The following is a 22,671-nucleotide window of genomic DNA, read 5'->3' on the forward strand; positions in this document are numbered from 1 at the left end:
AGACAAATGACCTTTTGCAGAATCACAGGACTGAGACCATAGCACAGGAAGCTTTAATTCTAGTTGACAACAATTTACCTTCCAAAAACCCTAGGAAAAGGCTTAAAAATTATTTGCTGCCTACTAGCTACATACAGAGGGAGTACTGTAAGAGAAGACAGTGTTGTCTATTGTGCACCTGCTGAAATGTGTAACTGTAGCAAACAGGTCAATACTTGTCTTCTATATAATGTGCATGGTTCCCGGTCTTGTTCTTTAAAAAGATTTGTAGCGTATCTTATCTTCATTTGTGTTTGCTAGGGCGTCTGTACTGAGACTGCCACCTACCCACACTGTCTGCTCTGCCCTTCCTAATTGATCTCTGATCCTTTTTTATTTCACATTTCTTTTGCATAATTCTTCCTTATCTACAAAGCAGGTTTCTGGCCTTGTAGATTCATAAGAAACAGGAAGTTGTGGTGAGTAACAAAGGAGAATTGGAAGTTGAACAGAAATATGTTAGGGATCATTCACCTTTTTTTCTTCACAATGACAAGGCACCATATGCACACAAAATGTTCCTTTGTTGTTATAACTGGAGCTATACTATTTGTTTTTACCTTACTTAATGGCTCAGTTACTCTTGATATTGCCCATTATTGGCAGAAAATTATTTGATATGTTTTTAATTATACTAGGATTCTTCTGACACAAAGAAAGAAAGATTTAATCTTTACTGCTAACAAGCTCAGCTGTATGTGTGTATGAGAGAGAGAGAGGGTGCTCTTAGGCACGTGGTGCTTCATTATGATTTTTCAAATGGAGGTCAAAGATAGGATATTCTTGTCTTTGCAATAATAATGTAAGTTGATAAAGAGGAAAATGCTTTTAAAATGAAGTATTTTTAATAATTGAAGAGATAACAAGAACTACTTTGCCACCTTTCAGAAATGACTATCCACCTCTTACTTGTGTTTTCAGAGATTAAATTATAGAAATCTTTGTCATAAGCGTCTCTGACTTTCTTCAATAGTTTATACCTGCACTTTTGAGGATGTCACCTATTCGAGCACTGAATAATTCTTAATTTGAAAGCCAACAGAACGATGTCTATCTGACGTCTCTTCCTCTTCTTCTAATTTAGGTATGACTCAGGGAAAGATGGTTACATTGACCTTATGGAGCTGAAACTGATGATGGAGAAACTTGGTGCACCTCAGACTCATCTAGGCCTGAAAAACATGATCAAGGAAGTGGATGAAGACTTTGATGGCAAACTCAGTTTCCGTGAGGTAAGTGCCAGGAAATATAACAAAAAAATTAAGTAGGAAATAAAAATATGGATCTTTGCCTTCCACATTTGCTCTGTCACTTCTTTAGGATTTCTCCTCCCTTATTTCTTCTTAAGTACATGCTTTTACATTGTTGATATCTATCTATCTATCTATCTATCTATCTATCTATCTATCTATCTATCTATCTATCTATCTGTCTGTCTGTCTGTCTGTCTGTCTGTCTGTCTGTCTGTCTGTCTGTCTGTCTGTCTGTCTGTCTGTCTGTCTGTCTGTCTGTCTATCTATCTATCTATCTATCTATCTATCTATCTATCTATCTATCTATCTATCGTGTGTGTGTGTGTGTGTGTGTGTGTAAAACACCTCAAGATACATGTTAAACCAGGTTGAGGTATTCATCTATAAGAGAGAAAAATTAATGCAAGACAATACAAAATAGTGGGTCCCTCATAGCACTTTGCATATAACTTGCAAATTATTCTTAGACATCCCTCCCATATAGTACTTTAAACCTCCTGCTTTGAGGTCTCAGCCAGTATCCTATTTGGTTTTCACTCTGGAGAAAATCTTGCTAGCATCCAAAGTTGCACTTTTGTAGCCATTGCTTTTGGTAAGGGAAATATGTGTTTTCTTAATGGACATTATTGCTTGCAAAATTGCAGTGCTTGCAGAAGTAGCATGATCCTGCATGACTTTGCTGCAGGACTTACTTTCTGTTCAGTGGAAGGTCAGCTCTTGAAAATGCCTAATTCTGCACAAGAAAAGCTACGATGGAATTAGCGGTATGAATAATGTCTTGGGATATTGTCCGTTCTCTGGACTTCAATTGAGGAGTCCTGCAGGGGTCACTCATCTCTCCAATTCTATTTAATATCTATATGAGGCTGCTGAGGGAGGTCATCAGGAGTTTTGGAGCTTTGTGTCACCAATATGCGGATGACACACAACTCTCTCTCTCCTTCCACCCTTCTACAGTGGATGCTGTCCCGTCCTTTGAGCGCTGTCTGGATGCAGTGCTGGGATGGATGAAGAACAACAGACTGAGGCTGAACCCGGACAAGACGAAAATACTGTGGGTGGGGGCCCCTAGTGTCTGTGGTCTAGGTGCATCTCTATCTTTTGGGGGGGGCACTCTTTCCATGAAGGATGAGGTTTGTAGCTTGAGCGTGTTTTTGGACCCACCGCTATCAATGACATCTCAGATAGTGTCTGTGGTCCAATCTGCTTATTTCCACCTAAAGCAGATCGCCCAGATACATCTCTACCTTGACACCGGGTCCCTCACCACGCTGGTCCATGCACTGGTAGTCTCGAGATTAGACTACTGTAGTACCCTCTATGTGGGGCTGCCCTTGGGATTGCTACGGAGACTGCAATGGTTCCAGAATGCGGCAGCCAGACTTCTGAGTGGGGTTAGAAAATACCAACATATCTTCCCCATCCTGGCTGCCTTACACTGGCTACCTGTTCGCTTCTGTACCCGTTTCAAGGTGATGGTACTAATGTATAAGGCCCTAAACGGTTTGGGACCTCGATATCTGGCCAAGCGCCTCCTTCCAGTTAGGTCTGCCCGCCTTATATGATAGTCGCACGCAGGGCAGCTGAGAATTCTGACCCTGAGAGAGGCCCAGAAAATAACCACTAGAAATTGAGCTATCTCCGTGGTAGCACCACAATTATGGAACTCTTCCACCCGAAGTCCGCCTGGCCCCTTCACTGGGCACATTCAAAAAGCTACTAAAAACCTGGCTATTTAGAGGGGACAGGAGGTGAGAGGACAGTGGGTCCAGCTTTCTAAGCCCCGAAGCTGACAGTGTTATATTGTATATTTATGTTATTTATATGCTACATTTCTCCCCAGAGGTGGCTTACAACAACCAAAATTTGTAAAACAATCAACAGTTTTAAAAACACTTTATAAATATCATATTAAAAACAATCAAACATATATCAAAATTAAAGCTAAGATCAAAAACCTTTTTTAAAAAAACATTTAAAAATCTTTAGGTTTTAGTGGTACAGTCGTGCCCAGCTTAACAATTACCCCGCATTACGACGAATCCGCTTCATGACGATGTTTTTGCGATCACAGTTGCGATCACAAAATGATGGTCTAAATGGGGTTTTTTCGCTTTGCGAAGATCGGTTCCTTGCTTTGGGAACAGATTCTTCGCATTATGACGATCAAAACAGTTGATGTCGGAGTTTCAAAAAGGCCGCTGGCTCCTCGCTGTGCTTAGGGATGGATTCCTCACTATACAGGCACTGAAAATGGCCACCGTATGGAGGATCTTCGCTGGACAGTGAGTTGTTAGCCCATTGGAATGCATTAACCGGGTTTTAATGTGTTTCAATGGGTTTTTTCATTTCGCTTTACAACATTTTCGCTCTACAGTGATTTTGCTGGAACGAATTAACGTCGTTAAGCGAGGCACCACTGTATATATATATTTAGTGGTAGGAGATATCTTCAGAGCAAGATGAAGTGCCCTTTCCTAATTTTGGCTGATTTACTAGCTATGTTATCTTCCTAGGAAGAATGATAGGACCCAGCAACAGTTTTATATGTTCCTTTAGTTTTCAGGCTTTATTGCTATCATGCATTATAGTTGAGGCTGCCTTTGACAAGTATGTCAAAGGAGTCTTGTCAGAAGAATGTGGCAGCTGAGCATGGGTGACTAATATCTACATATTTAAAAAAATCTTCATCACTTTCTGGTTTCTTGGTATAATTCCTGGCACAGCTTTTTAATTTTAAGTGCTAAATGATTTGGAATCAAAGATACTTAAAATATTGCTAAATGGTTTGGAGCCAGGGTACCTAAAATATTGGTTGCTGCTGTATAAATATACCACAAAGAAGAGATCATAATCAAATGTGCTTCTGTGGATACCCTTGCCTGATGAAAGAAGGTCTCATCTATGGTTGTAAGCCAATTGTGGAACTGTTTCCCAAAAGAGATCCACTGAGTTTCTTCATTATTATCTTCTGCGTCCTATTTTCTTGTTCTTTTAGCAGGTTATTAATTGCTTATATAAGTGTATGTGTGTGGGGAGGAGAGGGACTGTTGACCATAATTTTTGCATGTATTGGTTCTATCATCTCATTAGGGGGAGAATTCCTATACCATTTCACATTTTCTGTGCAACCTACATTTGAACCAGTAAGCAAGTTCAAACATGTTTATGAGTAATTTGGCCTTTCTCACCAGATTACTCATAAATTATAAGCACAAACATAGATTCCAGAAAAAAAGATGACAAGTCATAGAAATCCTCCCCCTAATCATCATCATCATCATCATCTTAGAACTGCAGAGCTGGAAGGAACGCTATGGATCATTGGGTCCAGTCCCTATCAAGGAAACACAGTAGGGAATCAAATTTCACTGAGCTATCCGCGAGGGCATGCTTTCTTATTTTAACTGTCCTTTTATGTTTTTAATTTCACTAAGATTTTTTAAATGCTGCTTTGAATGCTAACTGTGGCAGGAAAGCAGCATCCAGATGAGTGACTCTTGATGCTGCATTTACCACTGCAGCAGGAAAAATATTTTGGGTGTGACCAGAAAAGTACCTCCTGACTAGGCCACTATGTCATATTTACTTCTCTTTCAATAGGACCCAGTCACCTACCTCACTGCTTCTTCATAACTTACTATAAACAGTGTAAACATTGTGTCTTAAAAAACATTTATCTTGGCTTATGCCAAAACAGCAGGGCAGAATAGTTGAAACTGAGTCTGCCCTGCTTTGAGTACATCATGAGAAGGTGGGATTCTCTGGAAAAGACAGTAATGCTGGAAAAGGCAACAGAAAAAGACGAAGACTGAATACAAGGTGGACTGACTACCTAAAGGAAGCCACAGGGTTGAATTTACAAGAATTCAGCAGGGCTGTTGAGGACAAGACATTTTGGAGATTGCTCATTCATAGGGTCAACATAAGTTTGAAGCACCTTGGTGACACAGCAGCAGCAGCAACAACAAGAACAACAGCTTCTTGACAGTAAATAAATTCTTGGAAGCAAATTGAGCTGATCATCCTTTCTCCGTCTCCCTGTGTCTTCGGGGAAGCGGGGTCTCATTACCAACTATGCAGTGAAACTGAAGTGAAGACTCTTCCTTTTTTCATAGGGAATACTTGGGTACTAAAGCAGATTTCATAGCACACATGAGGAACCTGGATGTTTTTGTAGGTTTGGACCTAGCTGTTGAATGACCAATACTCAGTGTGTATGTGTCTAGGTGTTGCATCATTCCAACTTCTGCCTAGCGTGGGAAGACCAGGCCCATCGTGTGCAATGCATTTCTTCAAGGGCTGCCAGCACCACAGATAAAATGTTTCTCAAACAGGAACCCCCACCCAACATATTGACGTATCAGTAAAATATATATACTCTGTTTTTAAAATATATCAAGTTAGTAAGGGACACTGCCTCAGGAAATGCGATAAATTATTTCCACGGTGTAACCGGCCATAATGTTTCAAATAGGAAGAAATGAACTGGTAACATTAAAGCAAATGGGAATGTTCTTCCTGGGATATACGCCACATGCTGGTGATTCAGTACAACAGAGGTATGGAAAGCGTCGTTAGAACTGGGTACATTTGGCTGGTGTGATCAGGCTCTATGTATGAAAGGGGGGAGGCATTTGTCCTTTGTTCTCTTTACTACTGTCATTTTCCCCATGAATTCCTGAAAGTTGTTTCCCTCCCAACATCACATGCATACATCCCACAGAGACTAAACTGGTTCAAACAAAACTTGACACCCTATTAACTGAATCTTTAAGGAAGCTGCAAAGGACTAGAGTGAAAGCAGGAGGAAGGTAAGGGCACGTCCATACAGGGGAAGTTGGAGCAGTTTGGTTTATACTTAAAAGGCTCTTATCTTTAGTGTGATCTCTTATCTCTCACCTGAATGATCCTTCCATTCACACTGATCAATGTTTTTTGATGTAAGAAAGGTCCAGACAGGTTTTGGGATCACTCCATTTTGCCCCCCCCTTTCAATTATTGATGCTCCCCTTCCCGAGCTCTTCCCCGCCTTTTCCCACAGCCATCATTCAGCAGGCTATGGTAATGGTTCTTTTTTTTTCTTTTTGTTAAATAAAGTGACATAGTGAAACAGCAATGCATCTACCTAGCATGGTACACATACTGTAAATAGTAATGCATCTTGTTTATCTAGAACAGTGTTGCATTAATAGGAAAATATATATTTAAAACTAAAACAAAAGAGTAGATGAAAATAGAATAGGGGGCTTCTCCGTCATCTCTTTGAATACTACAACCCACTAAATATATCACAAGGTTGTCACCTCAGATAACACCAACAGCTCCATTTGGGTGCAAACAAACCATTTGCAAGAACAGGATAATCATGAGTGCTCTGAATCACACAAAAAAGATGGTAGCCCTAGCGCTGTGCCAAAAAGGAGTGGGACAGTTCTAAAAAGGGGCAGGATGGATTGCTATCGGTCAAAACTTGTGTGGACATCGTAATGTGATTCAAACCAAACACCAAAAGTGATTGAAATATGAGCTATGTGCCCACCTGGATATCCTTTAAGTTGCTACTTGGTTATATACTTCCTTGATTTGTAAGCCGCCTACTGGTTCAGTGTGATCTTTTTTTGTCCCCAGCATTTATGGGCACTTCAGCTTTCAGTTTTCAGTGCTTTGCTGTTATCTCTGATACTATACCATGCTTCTGATTTTAAAGAAAAAAAGTTAGCTTAAAGGGCAGTTCCTTACAGCATACGAAATGTTATTGAAGATTTTTCCTCCTTTGCCAGCTCACTTAGTCTAATCCAACCAGTTTCAACCAGTTTGCCTTAACATCAACAACATATTCTCAACGAGTCTTAAATTAGACCAACACCTCTCTTTGCTACTGCTGAATTGCATTTAGTCTTTGTGCTCATTGCTTACTTCCCTTAATTTGTTTTAAACCAAGTTTCTACAGGAAATTCCCTTTTAATTTTGGAAGTCAGGACTGTACAATGCACTTTATGATGGTATTGACAGTAAATAAATAGGATGGTTGTTGTGGGTTTTCTGGGCTCTTTGGCCGTGTTCTGAAGGTTGTTCTTCCTAATGTTTCACCAGTCTCTGTGGCCGGCATCTTCAGAGGACAGGCGTACACTGTGCTCTGGTGCAGTTTGTTTGGGAGTTGAGTATTTATGGCTGTGAGATTTTCTATTTTTGATATTTATTGGTACATCACTACAGTATATCACTAATTTCCCCCAGACAATTGCAGTCTAGATTTAAAGGTAAATAACGTTTCTGCATTCAAAGCAATATACAATATTTGTTCTTGTTAACTTTACAACAGCTCAGGGATATCTGGCCTTGTTCTGCATCTGCTGTGTTAGTACAAACACACACTTAATATATGTAAAGTATGTGCAGAATGTCTGCTTCTTCCTTTGTTATTCTTCCATATCTTGCTTTTTTAAAAAGTGTGTCTTTCGTTTGTGAAAAATCTTGTTTCATTGCAACTCAGAACAAGCTAGTGGCTGTATCTACAACCAGCGCATTATGTAAATTTGAACTGGTAATCTTGCCATGTCACTTTGGGAAGGATCTTTTCAGGTCACAATTCCATGGAAAAACGTTGGTGCTTATGAGAATTTAATTTGAATCTTCCAATAAGCAGTACAATATTCACATTGAAATTGCTTGCTATAATATTTGCAGCTTAGTTATCACAACAAATTAATATGTAGGTTTTTTTGGTTGCTTTATGAATAGCATAGATTGGTAGTAAAATCTGCAAAACAACAACAATATGATTTGCGTTCATGAAGTCACTGAGGTGTTGTATCCTGAAAAGTTCCCAAAAATATTGTGAAGCATCTGTACAAAAGCCACAGGGTTAATGTGAACATGTGGAACTCAGTTGTCACTTACAAGAGTCCCTCCTGCCTTTATACATAGAGATGATCTGGGCTTGGCAACTTGCATCTATGAGCTGTTCCCAGCTGTTTGGTGAGTCATTCCCACATGTCTTTTATTGGCTGTGTCAGCTGGTATAACAGCATATTTCCCTATTCGCTTGCCAAAATGGGGAAACTGCCCAGTTTTGAGAATTCTATATTATTTTCTCATTCCCCAACAACAACTGATAGTGCCAATGTGTTTACACAACCTGCACTGACATTCCTTAGAATAGAAGGTTCTTGAAAATTAAGTATTTCTTGATAGCAGTAGACACAGGAAACTTCTGTGAAGGTTTTCTTGGAGCAGGAAAAGAATATGTGACTAATACTAAACTGGGTTGAGGTTCTAAGCATAAGGAGGTTTCAAAATCTAAGGGGGTCTGTGCTGGACCTGCTACAGCTGAAATGTAATAGGAACAGGTCATCTCATGTGGTATTGTTGCTACATTATTTGTGTTTGACAGTGGGATGTACCGTATTTTTCGCACCATAAGACGCACTTTTCCCCCACAAAACGGGGGTGGAAAGTCTTATGGAGTGAAGAAAACAGATTATATTTTCCTGTTTTCTTCTCCTAAAAAATTGGTGCGTCTTATGGAAAGGTGTGTCTTATGGAGCGAAAAATACGGTATATGGCTTGATTGAGACTATCCTCTTTAAAAATCTTTAAAAATGTCTTTGGGTAAAGTTATCAGCTCATACAACATTTTTTATGACAAACAAGTTCACCAACATAGACAAGTTGCCAGACTTAGTCCTTGTTCCAGATTACTTTCAGCATGGTAATTCACTTTTCATCAGTTTTATATTAAACCAATGATATACTGTATAGAAGTTTCTTACCTTGCTGCTGGAGGATTCATTCTGCATGCAGAAACATGCCAGTTTGTTTTCATTTAGCAGCCTTCTTTATTTGCCCTTCAGTCAACATGTTCCCAAAGCAGCTTTACAAAGAATGTAAAATTCAGTTTAACAGCAGTTACAATACATTCCCCAGGGAAGAGCTGCATGACTGTTGCCTTTAATTTCCAGTCATTCTGCCTCTGATATATGTAATGAGACAAAAAAAGGAAGAGCTGTGTAAAGAACTGGTGTGCTAAACTCTTCTAATAATCTTTCGTCATTCTTAAGTACTAATAACTGAAATTGATCTAATAATCTTTACTTAGGCAGCAGTCTGAATACACATACAGATGACACAGTATCCATATTGGTGTGGATGTAAGGAGTGTTTTCATTAAAAGGCTTAGCAAGTAAATCACAACAAACATCCCAGGGTTTCATAACATCACCCTGATGACTAAGCTTTGTCAGACCATTTGGACATGAAGGTGTCATAGAAGCATTGCCTCTTTGCTACCATCATTACTGCAGGGAGGCTATTAGTAAGAATACCTAGCCCTCATTAAAATCAATTTTGATAGGTGCGCTGCCCCTGTGAGGCGGGACAAATGGTCGAGACTCGACCCAGGGCCCTCCTGGGTGGTCGGGGCTTTAGGATGACGTAGGGGGTTGGTGAGGCCACTGTGGGTGGGATTGATAGATGTGGGGGTCCCTCGGGACCAGAACGTGTCCTCCAGATTGGCCCCTGAAGTGACGTGTCACCCCCACGGCCCTGTAGGCCAATGGGGAGAGGTTGGAGGGGTTTGGCTAGAAAAGGGGTGGATGTAGGGCATGCTTTGTCATGCCCTTAGGCCGCCTGGGACTGAAACTCCACAGCGGTTGCTGAAACACCACAGCGGTGATTTGGGGGGCCTTCTGCGTATGCTTGCCGCTCTTTGCAGAGACCGGCGAGGCTTGGAGAAGATGGAAGACAAGGAAAAAACTGCTCCCCGGGACAAGCCAAAAGGCTCTGGTGAAAGCCAAAAGGTGCTTGCACCGCCCAAGGTTACTACCAGGGGCCTGTGGGTTTTTCCAAGCCCCCGTGCCCCTTAGGACCCCCTGCAAATCTCAGGGGGATGCTGCCTGAAAACCCAGAAAATCTAAGAAGAAAATGAAGGTCTGCAAAAGACCTGTTCATATTTACCCCAAAGCCAAAGCAGAAGCTGAAAAGCACAAGAAAGCCGGCCTGCACCCTGATATGGGGTGATGAGGAGGATCTTGAGCTTGAGAATATTCCACCAACATTATTTGTGGCCACTGTTGTATATTATAACAGTATAAATAATTATGCCTTCTAAATAGGAGACAGTTTTAAAGCGAAGGTTTAAAAAACCTCTTCTGTTATGATATAGATGTATAAGCTTACTCATGATTTCCACTTTTCAGTTCATTCTTATGTTATATAAAGCCGCCCAGAGTGGTAGAATATACCAGATGGGCGGGATATAAATCGAACAAACAAACAATAAATATAGAAAAACTAGGCTTTCTCATTGCAGCAACTCAAATATTCCCCTTGGCTCTCACTTGAGAATGTACAGTAACAAAGGTTGCAACTTAAAGACAATGTGCCACTATCAAAAGCGTCAGTGCTTTTAGAGAGTGTTAAGTTGTATTATATTTGATCCCACACAGATGTGTGCTCGAAGGTATTGAAGATTTACCAAGTAACATTTCTACATCATCACCTTAACCAATTTTTCAACCTGTTGCTCATTCTGCAAATTACAAAAATAAAACACCCACTCAGCAGTATACATTTATAATAGGTTAAAACAATTATTTATTGCAAGGATTCAGCACAGATTTGCATTAAGGTGAAAAAGAAAAATAAGTCATTTCTGTTTCCCAGTGAAAATCAGTGGACAGCGTGATCACTGAGATTTCAGACATTTGAACTCACATCAGAATCAGGTCAGATCAGGACCAAATAGTTACAAAACCAAACTGCCAAATTGCGCTCCAGAGAGAATTGTGAGGGAGAGCTAATTGTACTCAGTTTCATTTCTTAACTCAATTCTTGTGCTAATTTTCTGCTAATTTCTTGAGCTAATTTCAGTACTGTATTAGGTTTGATAAGTAGGTTTGAAGTAGAAAGGAACAATAAGTTGAACACCACAAAATACCCACATTTTAGTAAAATTGATTTAATAGTATTCAAAGTAAAAAAAAAATTCCACATTTTTATACCGAAGGCCTTTTCCTAGAATCGGTCTCTCTGTGTTAAAACCCATTTTGATTTTTCAAGAGTCACCCCATAGAACTTGAAGCTATATTCTTCAGATAGAGGTTGATCAGACCTTAATAATAAACAACGAAATAGACAGCTCAAGGCCTATAAACTTTTGAAAAAAACTTGCAACTTAAAGACAATGTGCCACTATCAAAAGCATCAGTACTTTTAGAGAGTGTTGAGTTGTATTTCCACCTTGTATTATCTTGATTCCACACTGATGGGTGCTTGAAGATTTTTGAAGATTTACCAAGTAATATTTCTACATCATCACCTTAACCAATTTTCAACCTCTGTTGCTGTTCATTCTGCAAATTATAAACAGAACTAAATAGGTCCAAAACCGAACTGCCAAATTGGGTTCCAGAGAGAATTGTGAGGGAAAGCTAATTGTACTCAGTTTCAATATTTGACTAACCGAAATTCTCAGTGTTGGAAAAAGTCTTAAGAAAGTCAAAAGTGTTGAGATTGCTTATCATGTCCTGCCTGTCCAGCATAGTTAGTCCATTTTCCTGCAACACAGAAAGGGAAAAGAAGGGTTTGTTCTTTGTAGATTCACAGCTAATATAAGTGAAACTCCAGCAGTTGCACATGTAAAGCAAAGCAAAAGGCTACATAGGCTAGCTTTAACCTAGCGGCATTCATAAAAGTAAGAGCCAGCACTCGCTTGTCTAAGTCTTTGGCAGCTTCACAAATTCCATGGGCTAATAGTGATGCAGTGATGAAATGTTTTGAAAAACTGGTTCAGAGTTATATTACATCATCTCTCCCTCAGAGGTTTAATACCCACCAGCTTGCATATAGAGCAAATAGATCAATGGTGGGTGCTGTAGCTATAGTCCTTCATACTGCATTGTCACATGTGGAGCAGTAGGGGAGCTGTGTACAGCTGCTTTTTGTGGACTTCAGCTTGGCATTTAATACCATCCACCCTCAGAGGCTGATGGTTAAACTACGGGGCCGGAACTTCCATATTCTACTACAGTTTTTTGTCTGAACGCAGTCAGACGGTTAGAGTAGGTCAATATACATCTACGGTTCTCAACGTTACTACAGTGGTGCCTCCCAAGACATGCCTCACAGGACAAAAAACTCGCAAGACAAATGGTTCTGGCAATGGGGTTGGGTTGATGACTTGCAAGACAAATGTTCCTATGGCTGTGCTTCGCAAGACAAATGTTTTCTGTTTTTTGTTCCTGCCTCATGTTTGCTGATTTTTAAATGTTTTTCTATGATGTTTGAAAAGTTAAAGTTTTTTGATTGAAATTTTTGAAATCATCTGCACAATATGTATGGCTTTAAAGAGCACTTAATAAACTCTTTGTAAACCAAATTTGACTTTGTTCTGACTTTTTTTGCCCATAGGAACGCATTAATTAGATTTCAGTGCATTCCTATGGGAAAACGCATTTCGCAAGACAAATTTTTCACAAGACAACATTAACCACGGGATGAATTAAATTCATCTTGCGAGACACCACTGTATTCACCACAAGGCTGTGTGCTGAGTCTCCTGCTCTATGCCCTCTATACATATGATTGTATTTTTTGCTTATTACAGCCATACCATAGTTAAGTTTGCAGATGATACCACAGTTATGGGGCTCAACTCAGAGGAGAATGAGTCTGCTTATAGGGACAAGGTGGAATGATTGATTAAATGGTGTCATGAGAATAACTTGCTTCTAAATATTTCAAAAACTAAGAAGCTTGTAATAGATTATAGGAAGAAGGGGATGGATATTCCACCATTATTCATCAGTGGAGAGTGTGTAGAAAGGGTGAGGGTTTTTTGTTTTTGGGTGTCCATATTGAGGAGAACATGACTTGGAGCATAAATACCTCAGGGGTACTGAATAAGGCTCAACAGAGATTGTAATTTCTGTGAGGAGAACATGACTTGGAGTTGAGATTCTTGTAATGCTGTATGTGCACATGGTACGCGGGTTGTACAGTGGCTCAGAGAAAATTACTCTAGAGGTTGATTAATACGTATTCTGATTAAAACCTTGAGTAACAAGAGGGTCTCCCTGCGATGGAAGAAGCACCTGGTGAAGCAGTTTGGAGGTTTCCTGGGCCCTTTATTGAGCTTTGCTGTCACTCTAATAACCAGTCTTTTAACTAATAAGTAATGCAATATGCTGAAAAGATATATTTGGTCCCCAGTGCTCAACTACAAGAGCTGAGGGGTGTGCCAGAAAACATCAGGACCACTACAGTGAGATGCCTGAACTCTGAGATGAGAAAAATTCTCTTAAGGTCAGATTTGTCAGAGTATGAAAAAGCCAAGCTTTACAACGGCATTCTACAGAGATTTTTAGTGCTGACCAAACAAGAGAATTTGGGGGGAAAAATGCCTCCTCCCCCACAACGACCTGCATCTCCCCCCTCTCCTCCTCCTCAAACGCCCATCCTTGATGACAGAACCAATGTTATTCAAGATATGTTAGACAGTATCCCCAACCGGTACAAGAAAAATGCAGAGATTTTGCTAAGTAAATTAAGGCAACATCAATATATCTCTTCGTTGGATGACAAAGGGACATTCCTGTATCGGGGAGAGTTCTTACCTGGCTCTAATATTCTGGATCTGGTCAGAGGGATCACCCAGTCTACGACTATTTCTGATAACAAAAAACCAAAAGGCTGGGATGTTTTTCTGAAAGCTATGGCCAAACTAAATATGCTCACGTTTATTGTGGGGAATTCAGCCGCTAGAGAGCAATTAGAAGCCCTGAAATAATCTCCTCTTCCCCCCCCACCTGCAACGAGTGCTATTGCCCGGCCCAAGAAACAATTCAAGAGACCAGAATGGCTGCATGTGGAGGATGCAGCCGCTAAAGATCAACTTCTACATCATTTATCCAGATCTCAGCAATGTCTGTCATATCCGTGCCTTCCTAAATGTCAGCTGAAAGCATACACAATAATCTGGGACAAAGCAAATTTTCCTGGGCCATTGCTAATGAGTGTAGGTAGTACTGAGATAAATGGGTCAATTATCTGACATTTGAGGTGGCCTTGTAACTGTTTATAACTTTCAGCTGCAGAAATAGTTTAGTAGCTTGCCTTGCATTAAAAGACAAATGATATTCCCCAAGAGGTATCTAGAGGTAGGGTGTGTTAACAAAGTCAAAGAGAATTTGACTCCACCCTGAACCAGTTTTCAGCCTTTCTGGTGAATAATGCCTGTGTCATAATAATGCCTTGGTTTAGAGATGCATTGAGATTAAGGTTATGATTCAGTATAAGGAGCTGTTGATCACTGTCTCAGCAAAATTTTCCAAACAAATGGGTGAGTACACCCATTCTATGTGTGTTGTTAAAACAGCGCAGCAGTTTCATAATCTTCCCACACCCATCCTCAGGGGACTTCGGGATTTTTTTCAATTTCAAATGCTACATTAATAAGCAGCTGGGAGGGTGGTTTGGGAACAAAGGCTTCTGCCAGATGCTTAACTTCCTTATGAAAAGAATAGGATGTAGTTTTTGGTATCTTAAGACTCTGCTGTCCTCTAGTGAAAGAATATTCACTTTGATTAGGATGAACAGTGAAATTGGGGCTAGCTGTATAAAGAAATATTTGAAATAAGAATTACTTGTCCATAGAATTCATAAAATGTTCTCATAATGTACTTGTGGTGGTGTTACTCTGTGCTCCAGGCCCACTATGATTACGTAAACTTCAGGCAGATTTTTTGACTGTTGGATTTAGAACTGTAATAATAACCACATTATCAGTGTTGGAATAGGTATTTTCTGTTCCTAGTTTCTTGGGTTGGAGTAACACTGTTAAGCCCCAAGAAATATTCTATACCATGCCAATAAGCAAGCTGCTTATTTAGAACAAGGGTCCTTATATGTCTGTTCTCTAAAGAGACTGTATTCAGTTATTTGAGAATTAACTATCATTTGAGTCCATATAACACTTTGTTGAATCACAGAACAGTAACACAGTTCCAATAATATTGTATCAGGTTGGACACCAGTAATTTCTCTAAAGAGCCCCAAATGCTGTAGCCTTTCCTCATAAGGGAGGTGCCCCAGCCCAGTCATCATTTTAATCACTCTCTTCTGCACCTTTTCCACTTCCACTATGTCTTTTTTGAGGTGCAGCGACCAGAACTGTATGCAATCTTCCAGGTGTGCCCTCACCAGCATTTTGTACAATGGCATTATGATACAGTATTGGCTGTTTTATTTTCAATCCCCATTTTAATGATACCTAGCATGGAATTGCCCTTCTTCATTGCCACCGCACACTGGGTTGACACTTTCACCAAACTGTCCACCAGCACACCAAGATCTCTTTCCTGATCCCTCACGGATAGCTCAGAACCCATTAAAGTAGCACCTGGTTACAAAAATAAAAGGTCACTTACTGGGGTTATACTTTCTACATGATTATTCTTAATCTTTGTCTCCCCTCTAGTTCCTGCTCATTTTCCACAAAGCTGCAGCTGGAGAGCTTGAAGAAGACAGTGGACTGATGGCTTTGGCAAAACTTTCTGAAATAGATGTTGCCCTTGAGGGGGTAAAAGGGGCCAAGAACTTCTTTGAAGCAAAGGTAAAACAAAGAGCTTCTGGCCTGGTGTACTCCAAGTTGTAAGACTTTAGCTGCAGACACATTTCTTATTGATTAAGGGCCATTGAACACAATGTTATTTACCTCTGATTCACCATGCACATGCAAAATTATTAAACACAAGTAAGGGTCGCTGTGATGCCTGATATTTAAATATATTGTTCATATTATGATGATAATAATTGTATTGTTTGAAATGGATGTGTTTGGTAAGTATGGGATGAGGTGAGTGAGATGCATGGCATACTGATAAGGATTGTTTGGGATATACTAGGGGAGTGGAGTAATTGGTGAGGTTTTAAGGCAGTCTGTATGGAGAGATCAGGAAGAGGGTGGTTTGGGATTTGGTGGAAAGAACAGTCTGAGAAAGCAGTCTGAGGTAGAGATTGAGGGGGGAAAGGTGATAAAGAGAGTGAAGAATCATACTGGATGAATTTAAAATCTAGGAATAAACATCTTTTGGTACTGTTATTTTAATAAAGCTTTTTTAGTTCTGTTCAAGCAAAGTAGTGCTGATTTCAGTAGTAGGGTTGGCTATTTGGAGGGGGCCTGAGTGAAGGGAAAAGTACGGACACATAGGGACAACTAAAGATTGGTGGCAGGGGAAAAGAACATGAGGAAATAAGTGAAGATTATTAAAGAAGACACATTGTTTCTGTGGTTGTTTTAAGAGACCATTACATAAATAGTCAAGTGACAAGACAAAAGGAGTTTTGACATTGGTATACGAGAGCAGGGTAGAACAGTCCCCAAATAGCCTTGTATCCCAGATTGTTCGCTATGCATGCCTTTTCTGAAGAAAGGAGTCTGTCAGGTAAAAATATTCACATGGCATGTTTAAATGTATGTAAGTGAAATTAACTGTATTTGTTCAAATGCATCAAGCTTTCTCCCAGATCAAGTTCAGGGGAAATGAATTCCATTAGTCTGTGTCTGTGTTGTGTAATTCAGCTGTATGCCACTCTGGTGGGAATTGGTGACATCACAAAGCCCCTTCCCTGTTCCTGACATGATTTTTTTTTTTAAAAAAAAAAAATCATTTTGAAGATGTAGGAAACCCCATTTAACCATGGCAGATAATGTGGTATGACTCCTATGAGCTGCTAGGTGTGCAGTGTAACCAGAACTTAGCATACGTTGGACAGCAGAAGCCTAGCTACTTAAAGAACTCAAAGAAGTTGTGAAAAATGAAATGTATGTCCATTTCCTGATCCTTTCCTTGTCTTACCTATTATTGCTGTATTTTAGGCTCAAGCTTTATCTTCTGCCAGCAAGTTTGAAGCAGAAATAAAAGCAGAGCAAGATGAGCGAAAACGTGAGGAAGAGGAAAGAAAGCATCGCAGAGCAGCCTTCCGAGAACTCAAATCAGCATTCAGTCAGTAACCGGAACAGTCGATCTGTTTTCTGAGACTGGTGTACATTCTTTCAAGTTTTATTTTTAATTAGTCAACTACTTGAAGAAACAAATTTGAAAATTTCCCCCTTTTAAATAGCCTCCTGTCTAGATTTTGGAGGATATGCCACACAGAAGGCCATTCAGAATGATGCCACCCCCCCAAAACAAACAAACAAACAAACAAAAATCCCAATTTTTTCCAGGTACAGACCATAGTTCCTTCATGTACAAGCAAACATTCTAGTCTTCAATTTCTATCCTTTTCCTCCTTACCCTATAAAATAGAATTCTTGGGCAGCACCAGTATGAGGGGAGGAGATATTGGTTGGGACCCAGGGCTCTTCTTGCATATGAGGTAGGCACTTCCTTTTGTGCAAAAGGGTTTCAGCTAATTCCTTGCTCTAGTTGCAAACTTCCGAATACCCTAACTGTCCTTTAGCCTCAAGAGCAGGTTGTCATGGGATGTAAATATGGCAACTGGAAGAAGAATCAGGGAAGCTCTGGTCCATTCACATTTTTCTGGATCCAAGTCACTATTTGACATTGTCATGTACATTTTCTTCAAGGACACAACAGTAACTGCTCAGCTTTGTCCTTCCCCATACACAAATGGCTATACTCAAAGGAAAAGAAATAGGAGTCATAATGGTACTGACTACCTCTCTGGTCACATTCCATTGCATTCTCCATATGGGTCCGTAGCTATTCTTTCTTTTTTAGCCATTGGACTTTAAGAAATAAGGAAATATCTATCAGTATGTCTTTTAGGGAAGCAGATAAAATAGTTTGGAGGCACATTACCTTTTTGTCCTGGCAGTTTTTATTCTTGTAGGTAGGAATACACCTATTTCTATAGCTGTGATGTACATCAAAATGCCAGTTCAGTAGCTTCTGCTTGCAAAGGAAATAGGTTCTAAATACAGAAAGTGGCATGTTACTCTGCTCAGCAAACTTGTACTATATTCAGAATTTACACTTATGTATATACAGGCTGCATACATAGGCAAGGGGAATGCCTCCTCAGATCACAAATAAGGAATCTCATCTTCATGTTTATTTTCACTTGTCTTTTTAGCTTTTTACACTGTGACACTAAACTGTGAGTGTGGAATAATAAAAGGGAGCCCATCTACATGTTATGAATGGGCAGGAGAATAGCTAAACAATTAAAATTGTATTTGCAAGTTCACAGATTATATTTGATAAAAATCACATGTTTTAGCTAAAATATTTATAATAAATGTTTTTATACATTATAATGTTTGAATTATTATTTTTCTTTTCTGATGCTGAGTTATGCAAATAAAACATTTTTAATTTTATAGAGGCTAACTAAATCATGGTTTTTTTGTCCATTATCTGTCTCCCCACCTGGTCATCAGATCATGTATAAATATGACAGCCATAACGTCCCACTCTTATGTCTGAAGAAGTGGATTTCATCTATGAAAGTTCAGATTACAGTGGTGCCTCGCTTAGCGATTCCCTCATTTAACGAAGTATTCGCTTAGCGATGAGGTTTTTGGAGCGATTTTGCACTCTGTTTAGCGATGTTCCCTATGGGGAAATTTTGCATAGCGATGTTCGGGACCTTGCCTCGCTTAGCGATGACAGTTTAGGTCCCCCTGTTTCGCTTAACAATGTCCGTTTTCACTATTTTTAAAGTGTCTTAAAATGTTCAAAAACTGTTTTAAATGCTTGGGATCGTTAGTGCACCTTGTAAAACCTTTGCAAACTTAACAGCTGTCAAACCTGCAGTTCAATGCATTCCAATGGGGGAGAAAAAAATTCACCAAAAATTAACGAAGACTCAGAACAAAGCCAAATTAAGTTTGCAAAGGTTTTACAAGGTGCACTAACGATCCCAAGCATTTAAAACAGTTTTTGAACATTTTAAGACACTTTAAAAATAGCGAAAACGGACATCGCAAAACCATTGGAATGCATTGAATAGGCTTCAATACATTCCAATGGGGGAAACATTGTTTCGCTTAGCGATGTTTCCTATGGCGATTTTCGCTTAAGGATGGTAATCCGTTCCCGTTGGAATGGATTTACCAGTTTTCAATGCATTCCTATGGGAAATGGTGTTTCGCTTAGCGATGTTTTCCCACAGCAATGTTTTTTTTGGGAACTAATTAACATCGTTAAGCGAGGCACCACTGTATAATATAGCGATAAGTCTTTAAGATCCCACAATATTTTGGTCTCTCATTTTTTTGTTTTGTTCTGTTTTTTAAATTGAAATAGTTTAATCTGTTTTGTCCCCCAGTAGTGATGGTAGATCTCTACTCTGGAAAAAAAACTGTCTGCATGTACCAGTCAGAGGTTCAGGCTGTTGTGAAAATCTTATTAGTACTATTATTTTTCATGACAGTAGAAAATGGCTGAAATCCTATTGGCATAATTTATGCCATGCAGGTAGGATGACAAAATAACTCCATAATGTGAATATCTAATTTAAATTACCTGAAAGATTCCTATCCCCCACCTTCCAGATTCTGTGTCTCCATATGGCTTCCTTGGGAAGCCTTTGCGATTTGCAGGAGAGCCTGAAATAGTGAAAAATGGCTACCAGATTGTCCTACCACTATCTTGATTTTGCCAAAGGATACAATCATGTGAAGAAATAAGTTAAGAGATCAAAAGGACAGACATTTAGGAAGAAATTATTTTTTTCTTAAATTATCTCTACAGGTTTTAGTCCCTTTTTGTTGACAGTTGTAGCACTACACTGCATTATTATAGTTTTAAGTAGTGCAGCTGTCAAAGCTATATTTAAAAAATGTCACAGAAATAAAATCTGTCAGAATCATGACAAGAAAATACCAGCGAATATGGAAAACAACAGTGGAGACACTCAGTAGATACCCCAAAGAGTGTGGTAGCCGTAGGACCAATGCATTATTCTCCCATGTACACAAAGTGATGCTCAAAGTTTTGCAATGTAGACTCTACCATACACGACACAAGAAATACACAGTATTTAAACTGGAAAGATGCTAGAGATCATCATTGCACATTTCTAGGATTGAAATGCTGGTTTGAAAGTAGCATTACTGGCTAAAATGTGGCTAGTTAAAGTACCTGCACATTCCTTGCTTGATTAATATGAAGTGAAACAGCAGTTCTACCAGTACTTTCAGGAGGGAATATAAAAGAAGGCAGTAGTGCAAACTGAAGATGATTGACTGCTCCTGGAATATATCAGTTATCAGTTCTTTTATTTGAAGTGAAGTAAGTATGGGTGCTACTTAATGGTGACAAATGAAATGCCATGCTGTGTGAGGTGGTAAGAGTAGAAAACAGAACATTTCGACTTTGGAAAAAGGGTTCACAAGAGGAGGAAAGAAGCTACTTTAGATACTTGCATTGTCCTTTCACAAGGTATGCATTCACAGAATGTTTCACAAGGTATGCATTGACATTCATACATGAAAGATGACATAAACCAGAAAGTTGTTTTATCTGTACCTTGCAATCTAATCTAATAAATTAATTTAATAAGGTAACCAAAGCTAGAAGAGGAGTTAGGGACAACACTTTGAGAGAGTTGAATCTTTGCATTTAAAATGATGTGCGATACAGAGATACAGATGGTGCTGACAAAGAAGATAACTGGACATTTAGAACTCTTGAGCATTTAGCAGTTTCCATCAGATGAGCCTGGAGAGAGCTTGACCATACCTGTATGAGCTCTGGTAACCTCCAAACTAAAATGCCATAATGCATTATGTATGGCTACCTTTAAAAGCTTCTCAGAAACGTACAGTGGTCCAAAATACAGCTGCTAAGTTACTTGCTAGGACTAGCTAAAGCAAGGACATATTTCCATTTCAACAGCTCCTTATAGCCTATTCCTCCAGCATAGTAGAAAAGGCTGGTATTTAACTTTCTCAAGCCATATAAAGCTTGGAGCTTAAGTATACAAAGGAGACTATGTGCCATATGCACCTGGATGGGAGCTTGAGCTGCCTTCTGGATGTGCCCTATCTTCTGAGATTAGACAGAAGTTGGATCTTCTCAGTTGTGGCACTCCACCTTTTCGCTGCTTTTCTCAGAAATGGCTGCATTACTGTGAGTGCCAGGCAAAGATCTTTTGCATTTCCTGGACTTTTATGTCTTTAATGTTGCAGGTGACCACTCCAAAAGAGGCTCAGAAGGCATCAGCCAGAAACCAGGCCTTCTCAGTAGTGGCCACTCTGCTCTGGAACTCTCTTCCTGTGAAGATACGTCTGGCCCCCACCCTCCCAAGCTTCTGCAAGCAAATTAAAACCTGCCTTTTTACTGAGGCCTTCCCAAGCACCACCATTTTGTAAAATTATGCTGCCATCCTATGTCGAAAACTGGTGATTTGTGCGTGGGGGGGGTTTGTTTTTCTTTTAATATATTTTATATTGTTTTAATATTTTTAGCTGTGTGTTTTATAATATTTTGTAAGCCGCCCAGAGTAGTGTCATGCTCGCTAAATGGGTGGTGTATAATTTAAAATAAATAAATAAATTGCTGCTGCTATTGTCTCTGGGATATATGGTGAGATATACATAAGTGTTGACATACCACTCAACAATGGATTTAGTCTGCTGTTTACCAGCAGTGTCATAGGCCTTACTATTCATCTTCCTGACTAATATGGTTTCCTGATCCTAATCATGTTCAGAATGTGGCAGATTACATTATGTTGGACAACTACCTTGTTTTCTTGCTATTCATCATGCAGACATGGGAACTGCAGTCCAACATCTGGTGGGTTACAGTTGCTTGCTCCTGTGCTAAACATTAACTACTAGTAGTGGGAATAATTTAACTGTGTTTGTTTTATTCTGTACAGAGATAAAAGGTGTTTTAATGTATAGTTTACTAAAACATGGCCAAGAGTCAGAAGCTGTTCGACAGCATATACAGTATAACAACAAAATAATTTAACCATTATTTAACGAAGGGCAATATGAATCATTTCAACCAAGGAGGTTGTTTGCACTCTGCTACAATGCCATTTACTTGTATTTGAGACTTTTTTTACTTGTATTTGAAACTAATTTCCCTAACCTTCACAAATTGCCACAGCTGATGACATCATCAGCCTTATGCAGAGTAAGTTGCACAACAGGTTTTAAGCAAATCAGTGGGAGTTAGTTAATTTTATTGGTGTAATAAGTAATGTTTTCCTGTTACATTTAAAGGGTGATTTTACAGGCATTTTGCAGGATTTTTTTCCAGTTGTATGGCATGGTCTAATTGGATCTAAAGTTTTAGTTTTGAGTAATGAAAGTAGGTAAAAAGCAGTACAGAATGCAATGAACAAGTCATTTTTAAAACACTGTAACAAATCAAATATTACCATAAGCAAC

The 22,671-nt window shown here is 39.3% G+C and overlaps 1 protein-coding gene across 1 annotated transcript in view; it reads left to right on the forward strand.

Moving 5' to 3' along the window:
- EFHD1 (EF-hand domain family member D1) overlaps positions 1–18,642 on the forward strand; it is a 42,336-nt gene extending 23,694 nt beyond the window's left edge. The window contains exons 2-4 of the mRNA XM_020787438.3: positions 1,124–1,271; positions 15,772–15,906; positions 17,173–18,642. Coding sequence (XP_020643097.2) covers positions 1,124–1,271; positions 15,772–15,906; positions 17,173–17,307 — 418 coding nt within the window. The 3' untranslated portion in view covers positions 17,308–18,642. The remainder of the gene's footprint in view (positions 1–1,123; positions 1,272–15,771; positions 15,907–17,172) is intronic.
- The last annotated feature ends 4,029 nt before the right edge of the window (positions 18,643–22,671 follow it).

The sequence above is a fragment of the Pogona vitticeps genome, chromosome 3 (assembly GCF_051106095.1).
Source record: "Pogona vitticeps strain Pit_001003342236 chromosome 3, PviZW2.1, whole genome shotgun sequence".
NCBI lineage: Eukaryota > Metazoa > Chordata > Lepidosauria > Squamata > Agamidae > Pogona > Pogona vitticeps.